The following is a 15897-nucleotide window of genomic DNA, read 5'->3' as shown; positions in this document are numbered from 1 at the left end:
GCACACGGCCCTGCAGTCTCATGCCCTTTTATGGGGATTGGCGGGGCGTTTACCTATGCTAATTAGGAACAACTGGCACGCGCTTTCAATTTACGAGGACAATGGGATTCATCATTATAAGAACACAGGTGCGAACAATTCTGCGGCTTAAGAACACGTCATGAATCTGACGAAGACTTTTCTTAGGACCTTTCTCAAGAAAACATTTAAGAAAAAACTTAGGAAGATATTGGTGAATGAGGCCCAATGAGCCTTGACCATACCTAACAGAATAATGCCAATTATATCTGACCAATAAATAGCCTCAGTAGTTTACTAGGCTGACTAGTCACTCATAAATCAAGAGCCCTGTTTCCAGTTGTGGGCTCCTTGTAACATCAATATTCTGTGTGACCACATCGCTCTGTGTCTTCACAGCCTAATGACCCCGTTACCAACATCTGCCAAGCGGCCGTCAAGCAGCTGTTCATCCTGGTGGAGTGGGCCAAGAGAATACCACACTTTTCACAGCTACTGCTCGACGATCAGGTTATCTTGCTACGAGCCGGTACTCAAGATTTACCTGTATTTACATGTCTCTCTCTTACTTACACTCTCACACATACTCACACGCATGTGTACAGACACATACATGCACACACGTAAATCTGGTCAGGTTAAGCACACCCTTCCAGTTCACTGTATTCAAAGTATCTCTGACTCCATGAAAATAAAAAAGCATTCTAGAAATCAAGAGGCAGTTTCTGTGTATTCACAGTAAAGATCACCATATGCCATCACTGTAAAGTTAAAATATATTTGAAAAGAATGGATTACTGTGCAACAAAATAACAGTGAATAAAACTTCCAGTGGGTAAGCGAGTCCAAAAAAGGGCCAATTGTCACAGTAGCCTGATAATCCAGAAGTAGCCCCTTTCTTTGTTAAAAAAGACTCCTTTTATGTATTGATTTACAGCCCATATTTTATTTCTGTAGGAATACTTCTGTGTTCAAATGAGGGGAAATTGCTTCAATCACCTGACCAGGTTGAGGTCCCTTTTATTTCCATAAATCCTACAGATTTAAAGGCAGGGCTTAATCGCCCTCATTATATATTAAATATTAAAACCGCCCTCAATATTAAAATTCAGCTGGGTTTTAGGTCAAATTGGCCTCACAGTGCTGGCTAGCTAGCTAGCTAACTATTGAATTATATTCAAAACAGCAGTTACTATAAACACAATCACAAATAAACAGAAGAAAATGCGTCCGTGGCCATGAGTTAAATATGGAACGCCTATTCTACTGTCCAAATATGGGACGATTCCATATTTTGCAGGATGGTTGGCAACCATAAATGAAGGTAGCTACAGTAACTAGAACCGTGATTCAATGTTGCCATCAATTGTGAAATTAAACATTGAATATATATCAGAGGAGGCTGGTCCATAGAGGCAGAGGAGGTTGCTCCTCCTCTATTTTTGAGAGGCAAGAGGGAGATCTAAATATAAAAAAAAGTAATTGGTTGAAATAAACCATTACGAAACCTCAGTATCATTTATAAAATATTTTTTATCTCTTCTTTGGAAAAAATCCATCATTGAAATTCTGATTAAAATGCTTCAACAGCGACACCTGCAGGGCAAGCAAGAGGGGAAAGGGCAGTCTGTGTGAAGTGGTGGTGGGGGGCAGAGGAGGATGGGCTCCTGCTGTCCTCCTTAGGGCAGGATCTCTGATATCAATTTAATGTACTTCATTTTTTTCGTACTAATCTGTTATTGGCCAAAACACGTAAATTGATGCTCCAAGGGAGGACGTCCTCCCTAACAAATCAACAACCAGAATACAATATTGACATTGTGTTGGCCCAATGATAATTTCTAAATTTCATCTTCAATTCTCTACCAGTGTATTGTATTATAACATGCAAATTGCTAACTACTTTTAAACCACATCACTAAAAAATTACATTTTATTTAAGCCTTTTCAACCAGAGGAGGCTGGTCCATAGAGGCAGAGGAGGTTGTCAAAATTTCCTTTTTTCAGATTTATGTTTCCCTTTTATATCGAGCAGCAGCTAGCTACTTGTGTTAGCCAACGCAACAGTTAGCTTGTTGTAGCAGCCCTGAAGGACTGAGCTAACGGCAAGAATGAATTTTGAGGAGAGTGGTGCTGCTATTGCTAACGAGGCAATTAATGTGTGAGTGAGGGGGTCACAGAGAGGCATAGACGCAGACACAGAGAGTGGGATGGGGAAGAACATCTTGTAGATTATTTGTCGTCACAGCCATTCCACAGTTTGGATTACGCAGCAGGTGAGGATCAAGACTGCTGGACGACCAGCTCCACAGATAATTATGATCAAAAATGTTAATTCTAGTGACACATTCTGCACACACGAGGTTCATTCCCATCCAGAGCTCGCAGTGATTAGATGTGTCTTTCCCTCTCATTCACATAGCCCCTTTTTTATATTCATCCTTTGTGTTGTAATATGATATGTAAGGAATAAACCACGACTGGCTGTCCTGTTATTGGAAAATAATGTAGGGTCGCTTAACCAGGCCCGAAGTAGGCTACATTATTTTCCAATAACGGGACAGCCTGGAGGGATTTATTCCACTTTTACAACAGGTTACCAACAACGACTATATACGGTTAGTTACTGTTACGTTCGCGTGTGAGATGCGGGCGTGCGTTTTTCTCCTCTCTTTCGTTCTGCTCTCTCTCGGTTGCTGTCATTTCCAGGAGTCCGTGTGCCGCCCTTCGTTATTCCCATTGGTTATCCCCTCTGTCAATCATCAGAATTCTCCCGCTCATCCCCCCCATCCGCCAATCAACTCCCTCCTGCAATCATGTCTCCTCCAATCATGCCTCAGCTCTCAATTTAAAATATCCCCATTTCGTTCCTGCAGGAGCCTTCCGTTTCCTCATTTGTGCTGTGTGTGGGCAAATGGTAGGTTATGTGTTATTGGAGAGAGTTGTGTTGTCTAAAATTTCGTCCTCCCTGGTTCACTTCAGAGACGTGTTGACATGTAGGGTAAGGGCTCTGTCTAAGCACATTAGTTTAGTGGTGGTGTCGCCCCCTGTATTTATGACTGCTGGTCGCAGTTAGATTAGTTAGACAAGTTTTGTTTTCTGTATTGTTAATTGGTTAGTTATATTACAAATTCGTAGTTAGGGTATTGTGTTTGTTATTTTCGGCACCACTCCCTTTTTTTTTACTGGTCTTGGTTGTGTGTCTTGGCGTGCTTTATGTTTGGAAATGTCTGTAAATACTTGTAAATAGCCCCCCCACACACAGTAAAATCCCTTTCACCGTAGTCCGCCTTGTGTGTCTCTCATTGTTCTCACAAGAAAGCTTATATATTTTGTTACATCTCCTGGTGCCAAACATCATTTTAAATATTGCACCCTTAACCCCTAGAAGGGTCGTAACAATTGGGGGCTCGTCTGGGATATAAGCAGCTTGTGAGGGTAATTCCTTGTGACTATTAACTGGAAAGTGTATATATATATTTTTTTTTCCCTGGGAGTTTTGGCTCCGGTTTGTGAGATATTGGTTGTGTAGTGGCGTTTTACTGTCGCCTGTTGGCGGAAACTGTATTGATACTTTGTATTTCGTATTGGTATATTGGAAACGGTATTTGTTACTGTGTCATAGATTTAGTGTGCATGACTCTCTCTCTCTTAGTTTATGGATTCTTGGTGTTGGCTTGTGCCCGATTTGTGAAAAGGTGAATGTATTCGAGCCGTAGCAAAGGCTTCACTGAGTTGCATAAGAATCCACGCGTTAATGAGTTTCTGCTTCGTCCGTCCTTTTCTACCTTGCGTTCTCTTTTGAGGGAGGAATTGGTCCTACTCGCTCGTCATTGGGGTGAGCCTAGAGAATTGTGTACTGGGCGATACAGTGTTTTTGAACTTCGGCAGCATCTGACTGAGCTCGCAGTGGAGCGAGGGATTTTGAAAGTGGAAACGATGGCCACAGAGATGACGGAGGCTGATTTTAAATTAAGACTCGCTGAATTGGAGTTTAAGAAAATACAGCTGGAAAATGACAAGCAGCTTGAACTTGCTAGAATTAATGCCAAGCTCAAAGAGCGAGAATTGGCTTTAGCTGAGGTGAAACAAAAGGATGCGGCACAGCTCAAAGACCGAGAATTGGCTTTAGCTGAGGAGAAACAAAAAGACGCGGTGGCCTATCGAAATCAGCGCTTGAGTTTGGTTACGGAAGGAAAACTTGATGCCTCTGTATTGTCTGTTGAAGGGGAGGATTCTCATTCACCTGTCCATAGTAGCGCTGTGCACAATCTGAAATTGGTTCCTAAATTTAATGAACGTGATTTGGATACCTTCTTTATACTTTTTGAAAGGCTAGCAGCAAACCGAGAATGGTCGAAGGCTGACAAAATTCTTTTGCTCCAGTGTGTTGTAGTGGGAAAGGCTCAAGAGGTATTTTCCGCCCTTGATACGGAAACCCTGGCGTCCTATGAGCAAGTCAAGGATGCAATTCTGAAGGCTTATGAATTGGTCCCCGAAGCCTACCGGCAAAAATTCAGAACATTTAGACGAGGGGACAAGCAGACTCATGTGGAGTTCGTGCGAGATTTGGTAATCCAGTTCGATCGCTGGAGGAAATCCTCCAAAGCCACTTCATACGGGGAACTTTGTGATTTGTTAGTCCTAGAGCAATTTAAAAACACTGTGTCGGAGCAAATCGCTACTCATTTGAGCGAGCATGGCGTACTTAAGCCCATGGATGCTGCGGTGATGGCTGACAATTACGCACTGACCCATAAGCATGGTTTTGGCGGTTTTCGGCCCCGTGCAAATAGTCCCCATACCCAGAGTGAGACGCTTACAGGCTCGGCACACTCTAGATCGCCAGTCATGAACCAGACTGGCAGCGGATTTGTAAATCCAAGAGAGGAGCGATTGTGCTTCTTTTGTAAAAAGCCTGGTCACCGTATTGCTGATTGCAGGGCATGGCAGAGCAAAAATAAAACATCCCAAGCACTCAAGCCCACGGGTTTTGTTAGAACAGTCTCCCAGACATCTCCCCTGATTGCCCCTGAAAAGAAAACTGACTCTGGCTATGAGCCGTTCATTTTCAAGGGTCTGATATCTCTCCCTGGTGCGCCGGCTGATCAAAAATCTGTGTGGTTTCTCCGAGATACTGGTGCGTCACAGTCGCTCATGTTGGCTGATGTGTTGCCCGTGTCCGAAGTAACTTCCAGTGGCGCGAATGTGATCGTTCAGGGAATTGAGATGGGGTATAAATCTCTTCCGTTACACAGAGTGCATGTTGACACGGAGTTGGCCTCAGGATGTTTTAATGTTGCTGTGTGTTCTGCTCTACCTGTCGTAAGTGTGACGTTTATTATGGGAAACGATATTGCTGGTGGTAAAGTGCGTCCTCTCCCGGAGGTTGTAGAACAGCCCAACACATGTCTTATGTCCCAAGCCATGTCTGAGGTGTTTCCGGCCTGTGTGCTCACTCGTGCCCAAGCACGGAAGCAGGGGGAAGATATTAATTTATCGGAATCTGTGTTAGCACCCCCTTGTGATGTTGATGAGTCAGAAACTGAGTCTCAAGTTTTACATAGCGAGATGCTTAAAACTGAGACCGAGTGAGCTGGAGGAGGCGAAAGAAAGGCAATCGATTAATCCACAGTCAGAATTGCCCTCTCTTGTCACTCGTGAAAATCTTGTTTCAGCTCAGCAGTGTGACCAGTCACTGCGTCAGTGTTTTGACGCGGCTGTCACACCCGAAGCGGCCAAAAAGATGATCGTAGCTTATTTTGTGGACAATGGAATGTTGATCCGGAAGTGGTCTTCTCCTCTTGCTGCTGGTATGGAGTGGAGCGTGACTTATCAGATTGTAGTGCCCGTTGCTTACCGACCGCAAGTGTTATCCTTGGCACATGAAAACCCATGGTCTGGTCATTTGGGAGTTACAAAGACGTATAACCGTGTGCTAAAGCATTTTTTTTGGCCTGGACTTAAAAATGCTGTAGCGAAACACTGTAGATCATGTCATGTTTGTCAGATCACTGGAAAACCTAATCAGGTTATTCCTCCGGCCCCTCTCTGTCCAATTCCTGTAATGGGTGAGCCCTTCCAGCACGTAATTGTGGATTGTGTGGGACCCCTCCCCAAGGCAAAAGCTGGTCAACAATTCCTCCTTACCATTATGTGTATAGCGACCAGATTTCCTGAGGCTTTTTCTCTGCGTACAATTACCGCTAAAACGGTGATTAAAGCACTGACCAAATTTTTCTCTATATTTGGTTTTCCAAAAATTATTCAGACAGATCAAGGCACTAATTTTCTTTCCAAGCACTTTAAACAGTTCTTACATTCTCTGTCCATTACGCATCGAGTTTCTAGTGCGTATCATCCCGAGTCGCAGGGTGCACTGGAACGGTGGCACCAAACACTCAAGTCTGCTCTCCGCAAATACTGTCTGGAGACGGGAACAGGTTGGGATGAGGCTGTGCCCTTTGCATTGTTTGCTTTGAGAGAAGCGGTACAAGAATCGTTAGGGTTCAGTCCAGCTGAACTGGTGTTTGGACATGCTGTACGAGGTCCTTTGAAGGTTTTAAAAGAACAGTTTATGTCTGATGACTCGTCCTCCCAGTCTAATGTGTTGGATTGTGTCAGTCAGTTTAAAGAGCGGTTACACGATGCCTGCTTGCTTGCCAAAGAGGCGCTTTATTCCTCACAGAGGACTATGAAGCGTCGTTATGACGAGAAGGTTGTAGTGCGCTCTTTCAAGCCGGGAGATCAGGTCCTGGTGTTGCTGCCTATTCTTGGATCTGCTCTGTCTGCTCGCTTTTCTGGTCCATACACTGTGGAAGAGAAATTTAGTGAAACGGACTATGTAATTCGAACACCCGACCGCAAGCGCCAGTCTCGTGTTTGCCACATTAATATGTTTAAAACATATCATGTTAGAGAGACACGCCCGTCGGAGGACGGGAAGGAGGTATTACCTGTTTCTATTGTTAGTCCTGCCCTTATAACCTCCCGTCTATGTTGTGCAGAAGATGAAGATGGTCTTGTGCTTCGGAACGCACCTCAACAGTGCGCTAGACTAACAAATTCTGAGTCCTTGTTAAACTTGTCTTCCCATCTGGCTCATTTATTAGATAATCAGTGCTGTGATATCGTTCAGTTAATCGGTGAGTATCCGGCACTTTTTGGTGACATCCCCTCTCAGACAACTGTCTTGCAGCATGATATTGTTGTGAATGGCTCTGTTCCCATTAGACAACATCCATACCGTATCAATGCTGTAAAACGGGATGCTATGAAACAGGAAGTGCAGTATCTCTTAGACAATGAATTGGCTAAGCCCAGCTCCAGTCCCTGGAGTTCACCCTGTCTTCTTGTTCCAAAGCCCGACGGTACAGCACGTTTCTGTACAGATTTTCGCAAGGTAAATGCGATTACAGTGCCAGACTCCTACCCTCTGCCGAGGATGGAGGACTGCATCGACAACATTGGTTCCGCAAAATTCGTGACAAAACTCGACCTACTTAAGGGGTATTGGCAGGTTCCTTTGACACCCCGTGCCTCTGAAATTTCTGCCTTCGTCACCCCAGATGACTTTCTGCAATATAATGTTTTGGCATTTGGACTTCGCAACGCCCCCGCCACCTTTCAGCGGTTGGTGAATACAGTCCTAGCTGGTGTACCTAATTGCTATGCTTATTTGGATGATTTGGTTGTAAAGTCGGACAGTTGGTCCGATCACATTCAAGTATTGCGAATAGTGTTCGACAGGTTGGGCAAAGCAACGCTCACTCTGAACCTGGCCAAGTGCGAATTTGGTAAAGCGACCGTAACCTACCTGGGGAAACAGGTGGGTTGAGGTCAGGTCCGTCCAGTTGAAGCGAAGGTTGCTGCCATCGCTGAGTTTCCTGCGCCCACCACAAGGCGTGAACTACGCCGTTTTCTCGGAATGGCAGGTTATTATAGAAGTTTTTGTAGAAACTTCTCTGTGGTTGTCGCCCCTTTGACTAGTGCCCTCAGTGTGACTAAACATTTTGAATGGACCCCAGATTGTCAGCACACCTTTGAAAGTGTTAAGGTGTTGTTATGTAGTGCCCCTGTGCTCGCTGCCCCAGACTTCGCACTACCGTTTCAGTTAGAGGTTGATGCGAGTGCCCTGGGAGCTGGTGCCGTGCTTCTGCAGGAAGGTGCGGAAGGAGTTGATCACCCTGTCTGTTTTTTCTCCCGGAAGTTTGATAAGCACCAGATACGATATTCCACCATTGAGAAGGAGGCGCTTGCGCTGCTATTAGCATTGCAGTTTTTCGAAGTCTATCTTGGCTCTAGTTCTGTGCCCATTGACGTCTACACGGATCACAACCCATTGGTCTTTTTGTATAGGATGTACAACCAGAACCAGCGCCTCATGCGTTGGTCTCTGATTGTACAGAATTACAACATTGTGATTAAACATAAGAAGGGGAAGGACAATGTGGTAGCAGATGTGCTATCTCGTGTTTAGTGTGTGCATGATACTAGATTTGGGATATGTATGCTGTTGTATTGTATTCCCGTCATCATGTATTGAACAAACTTTAACTAGTTCGTTCTTGTGTGGGGGAGTGTTACGTTCGCGTGTGAGATGCGGACGTGCGTTTTTCTCCCCTCTTTCGTTCTGCTCTCTCTCGGTTGCTGTCATTTCCGCAGAAGTCCGTGTGCCGCCCTTCATTATTCCCATTGGTCATCCCCGCTGTCAATCATCAGAATTCTCCCGCTCATCCCCCCCATCCGCCAATCAACTCCCTCCTGCAATCATGTCTCCTCCAATCAAGCCTCAGCTCTCAATTTAAAATATCCCCATTTTGTTCCTGCAGGAGCCTTCCGTTTCCTCATTTGTGTTGTGTGTTTGGGCAAATGGTAGGTTGTGTGTTATTGGAGAGAGTTGTGTTGTCTAAAATTTCGTCCTCCCTGGTTCACTTCAGAGACCAGTGTTAGGTAAGTTCCGGGGGCCCCTATACACGTGTTGACACGTAGGGTAAGGGCTCTGTCTAAGCACATTAGTTTAGTGGTGGTGTCGCCCCCTGTATTTATGACTGCTGGTCGCAGTTAGATTAGTTAGACAAGTTTTGTTTTCTGTATTGTTAATTGGTTAGTTATATTACAAATTCGTAGTTAGGGTATTGTGTTTGTTATTTTCGGCACCACTCCCTTTTTTTTTACTGGTCTCGGTTGTGTGTCTTGGCGTGCTTTATGTTTGGAAATGTCTGTAAATACTTGTAAATAGCCCCCCCACACACAGTAAAATCCCTTTCACCGTAGTCCGCCTTGTGTGTCTCTCATTGTTCTCACAAGAAAGCTTATATATTTTGTTACATCTCCTGGTGCCAAACATCATTTTAAATATTGCACCCTTAACCCCTAGAAGGGTCGTAACAGTTACTTTTATATTTATTGATTTTTATCGATTTAATCAGCTGAAAGTGATATTCTTCCGCATTTGGGCATATTATTTTACCGTTGTCAAGCAAAACTCTGGTTGGTAGTTCCATCTGCACCGTTGTTAAGCAAAAACCTCTGCTCTGGTCGTTAAGTCTACGAAAACAATGATTCTATCAAGAAAAAATAGTTCCTTCTCGTTTTGTACCATACCGTTAGCACCAATTTTGGTCATTTTTGTCATTACATTATTTAATAAAACTGCATGAAACCATAAGTCAATCAAATTCATCTCCCTAGCACTGTCTTACTTTTTAAATGTTGTGGTCGCACAATGTAGACATAACTTTTTTCTAAGACCATCTGAAACGGGTTTTGAATGCCAGCTAGCTTTATGACAGGTTCGCCGTCACTTGTCACCTAGCCGATATTAAAATTATTGGATTTAGGTCGGAATGGTCTCACGGCATGCTTGTTATCCCAGCTAGCTAGCTAGCTAACTATTGAATTGTATTCAAAACAGCGGTTACTATAAACGCAATCCTTCACAAAGATAAGGATGAAAATGCGTCCCGTAGCCATGAGTTAAATACGGAATGCCTATTCTACTGTCCAAATAAGGGACAATTCCGTATTTTGTGGGATGGTTGCCATTTTTATACAGTCTATGGATGGCTGGAATCCCTAAATGAAGCCAGTAACTAGAAATGTGATTCAGCGTTGCCATCAATTGTGAAACTGGACATTGAAATGGGAAGGGGATGTAACAACAATTCAAAAGCGAAAGAATAATGTTGCTGTTTAAACTGCTTTAGAATGCTGGATTTTGTAGCGCATTGATTTTAGATTATTGCTACATTTGAACATAACATAACTTGAACATAAGAAAGTAGAGATAAGTAGCCAACTAGTGTAAAATAACATGACGCCATGGGTTGGTTTTCTTCCTGTCCTCCCCAATTTTTTGAGTCACCAGCCGCCACTGATATATATGTAACAATAATTCAAAATCGGAAGAATAATGTTGCTGTTTAACTGCTTCCAAATATTGGATTTTGGAGCACATTGATTTTAGAACTGTTAAAAGGCCAAAGTTTCCGGTTATTTAAAATGAATGCACACAATTGGACCAATCAGCTTTGAGCTTTCAGCCAAGCCGTTGTATAATTGTATAGCAATGAGTTACTGACGGTGTGTGTTGGTAACATTGCGCTTGGTGATTTTGTGTTTTGGTTGTGCCGGCGCAGAGTCCTGACGGAGCTGGTGTCAAAGATGAGAGACATGCAGATGGACAAGACGGAGCTGGGGTGTCTAAGAGTCATCGTCCTCTTCAACCCAGGCATGTACTCTTTTGCCTCACTGAGACACTCCCCATCCACTTTGAGAAGGAGAGAGAGTGAAAGAGAGTGAAAGAGAATGAGAGATAGAGAGAGAGAGAGAGAGAGAGAGAGAGCTGTGCTAAAGAACAGAATCATTGTCTATGAGTTTCTGTTAACCACAGGTACAAAAAAGTTACCCTGCTCACAGCACATTGTTCTGCTGTTGAATGGCTGGACCTAACACACGTCATCCAGCCGACCAATGGTGTACCTTTATCGCTCAGTCACAGACATTCGTGTTTGTACGGCTGGCCCCGCTGTTGCGGTCCAGCCAAAAAGGCATCAGACACATATTCCAATCCATTGTTCAGCTTAGCAGAGAATGCACATTTCAGAGCGCCTCAGAGACAGAGAATAATAATACATATTTCAAATAATAAACGAAACAAAAAATGAAATATCAACTCGTCATCCCTGCTACCTGCGTGCTGCGCGTACCGTATTATTTATTTAGACATTGGCAGACTACAGCATAAATTGCATCTGTTGTTTATATTCAATATTCGTAATTGCAGTGAGAAACTGCAGCTGTAGGCTTTGTTATATTATGGTAGCAACGGAATAAAGCGGATTATATATATATATATATATATATATATATATATATATATATATATATATATGTATACACACACTCACCGGCCGCTTCATTAGGTACTTGCTAGTACCGGGTGTGGTCTTCTGCTGCTGTAGCTTTTTGAGGTTCGACGTGTTGTGCGTTCAGAAATGCTCTTCTGCATACCTCGGTTGTAACGAGTGGTAATTTGAGTTGCCTTTCTATCAGCTTGAACCAGTCTGGCCATTCTCCTCTGACCTCTGCCATCAACAAGGTATTTTCGCCCAGAGAACTGCCGCTCACTGGATATTTTCTCTTTTTCGGACCATTCTCTGTAAACGCTAGAGATGATTGTGCGTGAAAATCCCAGCAGTTTCTGAAATACTCAAACCAGCCCATCTGGCACCAACAACCATGCCACATTCAAAGTAACTTAAATCACCTTTCTTCCTCATTCTGATGCTTGGTTTGAACTTCAGCAGATTGTCTTGACCATGTCTACATACCTAAATGCATTGGGTTGCTGCCACATGATTGGCTGATTAGATATTTGCGTTGACGAGCAGCTGAACCGGTGTACCTAATGTAGTGGCCGGTGAGTGTATATATACTGTATATATTTACAGTCATTGTTTTATTATACCAGCGTGTTTTCGCGTGTTTGCAGAGAAACTCAAATACTATCAATAAAAATTGTTTAGCTATTTCTTAGCATAATGACGGATTCATAGACTAAACAAACTCACCCGATATTGTCTTCAAATGGATCCATGCCAAACAAAAGTAATTATACATCCTCTCAAAAAGCTTTTACTAACAAACTTTTATTAGCAAAAAAACGAAATATCAACTCGCCATCCCTGCTACTTGCATGCTGCGCGCAAAGTACCGTATTATTTATTTAGACATTGGCAGACTACAGCATAAATTGCGTCTTTTGTTTATATTAAATATTAGTAATTTCAGCGAGAAACTGCAGCTGTAGACACAAGAAAGTTTGTTATGTTATGGTAGCAACGGAACAAAGCGGACTATATATAGGCCTGTATATTTACCATCATTGTTTTATTATACCAGCGTGTTTTCGCGCGTTTGCAGAGAAACTCAAATACTATCAATAAAAATGGTTTTGTTATTTCTCAGCATAATGACAGATTCAAAGGCTAAACAAACTCACCCGATATTGTCTTCATGCCAAAGAAAAGTAATTATTCATCCTCTCAAAAAGCTTTTACTAACAAACTTTTAGTAGCATGCACTCTGGCACTGTCTTCGATTGCTTCCCCGACCCTCCCGTAAAATCTAGTATATGGCTGGACCTAACACACGTGATCCGGCTGGACCTAACACACGTGATGGTGTAACTTTATCACTCAGTCAGATCACTCAGTCACAGACATTCACGTTTGTAGGGCTGGCCCCATTGTTGCGGGCCAGCCAAAAAAGAAGTAGGTCCACATTCCTTAGTGTAAGTAACTTTAATTTTACATGTTCATGTACATGTTACTTTCAAGAACAGCACAGAGTATGAGCAAGATAAGCCAGCATTTGAGAAACAAAGGCTCTCTTTGGAGAGGTCTGATCAGGCCAGTCTTTGAGAAACAGGCCAGAGTTAGAGAAGTCCAACTAGGTCTGTGTCTGTGGAACAGGCCAGTGCTGGAGAGGTCCAGTCAGACCAGATTTCAGAATAAAAAAAGGCCAGAATTGGAATGCTCCAGCCTGGCCAGTGCTGTAGAAACAACAGCCAGTTTAGCACAGCTCCAGCCATGGCTGTTATATCAGGGACATTATTAGAAGACCACTCTGTTCTGCATGTTGGGATACTGCCTTGGTGAGAAATTGATTTCAGTGTCCTACTTTTCAAACTAAGAGTTTCATTCAAAAGTTTGAAGGCTGATGAGCTAACCCCTCTTTGCCCTCTCAGGAAGCATTAGCGCTGTGCATATGAGGACAGTATGGTGTGAAGATAAGAGCCACCCTCCCTGTCTTGTCTCAGCTGGAACTGAGAGGGGATTGATGTGTCAATATTGGTCTTTAAGGGCCCCTCTGGCTCCTGTACAAATCCTGGCGTGTTGCTTCATCCAAGCGTAACTGTGTGCAAAGAAACATGCTTATGTGTCCATGGGAAAATCACCTTTCATTTATACCTGTTCGCTCAGGTTTTTATTTTTCCAGCTTATAGCAGCAACAGGACTAACCCCAGGGTCGCCAGTATTGTTATCCATACTTACTGCTGGTATTGTCCTCCCCCATTCTGGATCACTTATTCTGGTCACTACCACTCCTGCTGAACCACTGTGGTTAGCAATACTGGTCATGGTCACTATTTTGGTTCTACTATTGCTTTGGGGTTACCCTCAGTCCAAACATCTTTCAACATGCCCACAACATGCGTATTTATGCCCTTTCAATCTGCATGCATATGACTTTATCAACAGTTTGTGCCCCACACTGTTTGTTAACACAAATACTACTGACTGCTCACTGCATGCTTACACAACCACCATGTAACTGGTTTTCACTTACATTATCAAACATGCTACAACCTTCACATTGCTGGCCTTTAACCTGACTAAACTTTTGTTAGTTTTTAATTACTTTAAAGATTGAAGATTTCTGTGCTTACATGAAAATTGTTGAACTTATCAAATTTCTCGAGTTATCAAGATAATGCAAAAAATGAAAAACCACAGATTCTGTTCAGTTTTGCTAAACATCAAACTAAGATTAAGTTTATTAATTTAGCATCCCTCCACTTTGTAGAGACTAATTACTTAACTGGCTGTGGGGTTGGGATCTGGGGTCTCATGATCACCAAGCCAGGAGCATGCCTGTTGTCTTCCATACCCCCCTTTCTCTCTGTCTATCTCTCTGCCTATACTGACACACAGAGATTGTACAAACTCAGCACAGCTAATGAAGCTCATTAGAATCTATAAGAACATAATAAAAAACACATATAGTGGGGTTCTAAAACAGCTGCCACTGCTTCTTAACTATAGCAATATCATACAATAGTGCACTGGACAGGGTACAACTTAAATGCAGATTTTATTCTAAGAATTTACACTAAGCTTGATTGCAATATACTTGAATGGCATGCACATATGAACACATCTCAAGAGTGAGGTTTTGTTCGTGAAGTGGGTGTGTTCTTAATCTCTTCATCCCCATGGCTAGACACTTCTGGTAGCGGCAGTACTGAAAGCCGTTTCTTTGGCGCTTGTCAATCAGATAGACCTTATTGTCCCTGCAGGTGTAGCTCAGGTCCTTCCTCATGGTCCTCTTAAAGAAGCCCTTGCAGCCTTCACAACTGTGTCAGGGAAATGAAAATAAAGCCTTACACGCGGCACCACTTATGTTGGGATTATATTTCTATATTCTCACATTGGGCACCATTTACGTAGGCAAAGCGGTATAACCGCACAATTAAAAATCAGTCTCATAAAATGACAGTTATCTAGACTATTCGACTGTAAATCTGGAACTTCAATTAATAATCAAAATTGCAAATATTAAGGATCCAATATGTTACATCCCTGTGTATTATTTAGAACATTATTATTATTAAGGGATGTTACTTTTCTGTGTTTTTGGCTGGGTATTGCTGGTTGTTTGTGTTCCCCTATACAGGTGGTGATAAACATGTATCCTGTTGCCGGGTGACCTGACTAGGAGGATGCGCGGTGACGAGGAAGCCGGTGTTGTCGCTCGGAGACCGGACCAGATGCGGCCGTAGCTAAGGATGCTGGCGACCGTTGCGGAGCAACGGTTAGAAGAAGATGCAGGTCTATATAACAGCTGGACGCCGTCATCACAGGAGAGCCATCTTTTCGTCTGCTACTGGAAGCCACGCTTGACTTCGCTCTGCTCCGAGAGTTCTATTCCAACCTTAACAGTTTTTAATAGTAGCCCAGGATTAGATTAGTCGCTCTGTATCCGGCAGTACAGTACTTGACCAGCAGAGGACGCTAACACGTAATCCCTGCGATTGGATCTGGTGGAGAGGACCGGCCTCACGGAGGACTTGGACCGCTGTACTGGCTACCCGGTGAGGCTCAATTAAATAGCCTTTGTGTCACGGACATTTTAGCTAGGTTGACACTTTTAGTTTATAGGAAATCATTAAGTTGTATATAATAAATAATCATTTTCTCTCTTTAAACATCTGCTCGTTGGTTGCGTTAGATGTGTAGATTGGCTGTGGTGGTTTAATGTTACGAACCGTTCCACCCTCTTTGTTATTGCAACACTGAAGGGTATTTCCATTCGTAACACAATAATTAAATCAAAGATTTACAATAACCTGAAGGATATAGTTCTGGATAGGCTATTTTGAACGTTGATTCTCACGTTCCAGCAACATCAAAACAGACACGGATTTAATACAATGATTTATCAAACAAACGTACAAACAGAACATACACAAACTAATCTGAATGGGGAAACTGCTAATTCTGTCAGGACCACTGTCATCAAGTAGAACTTTATTGACAATAAAGGCAATACAGTTATGTTTGGCGGTATGGCTCTGTTCTGGAGCTCTCCCGC

At 43.0% G+C, this 15897-nt stretch overlaps 1 protein-coding gene and 1 long non-coding RNA gene across 2 annotated transcripts in view; one reads left to right on the top strand and one right to left on the bottom strand.

The window, feature by feature from the left end:
• The window catches only part of LOC135233773 (uncharacterized), a 392830-nt gene that overhangs the window by 170647 nt on the left and 206286 nt on the right, over positions 1-15897 (bottom strand). The window lies entirely within an intron of this gene.
• The window catches only part of LOC135233683 (retinoic acid receptor RXR-alpha-A-like), a 58893-nt gene that overhangs the window by 35996 nt on the left and 7000 nt on the right, over positions 1-15897 (top strand). The window contains exons 5-8 of the mRNA XM_064297486.1: positions 418-641; positions 3051-3067; positions 7758-7767; positions 10659-10750. Coding sequence (XP_064153556.1) covers positions 418-641; positions 3051-3067; positions 7758-7767; positions 10659-10750 — 343 coding nt within the window. The remainder of the gene's footprint in view (positions 1-417; positions 642-3050; positions 3068-7757; positions 7768-10658; positions 10751-15897) is intronic.

Source organism: Anguilla rostrata, chromosome 10 (genome assembly GCF_018555375.3).
Source record: "Anguilla rostrata isolate EN2019 chromosome 10, ASM1855537v3, whole genome shotgun sequence".
Lineage (NCBI taxonomy): Eukaryota > Metazoa > Chordata > Actinopteri > Anguilliformes > Anguillidae > Anguilla > Anguilla rostrata.
This window is presented reverse-complemented; position numbering and strand designations above follow the sequence as displayed.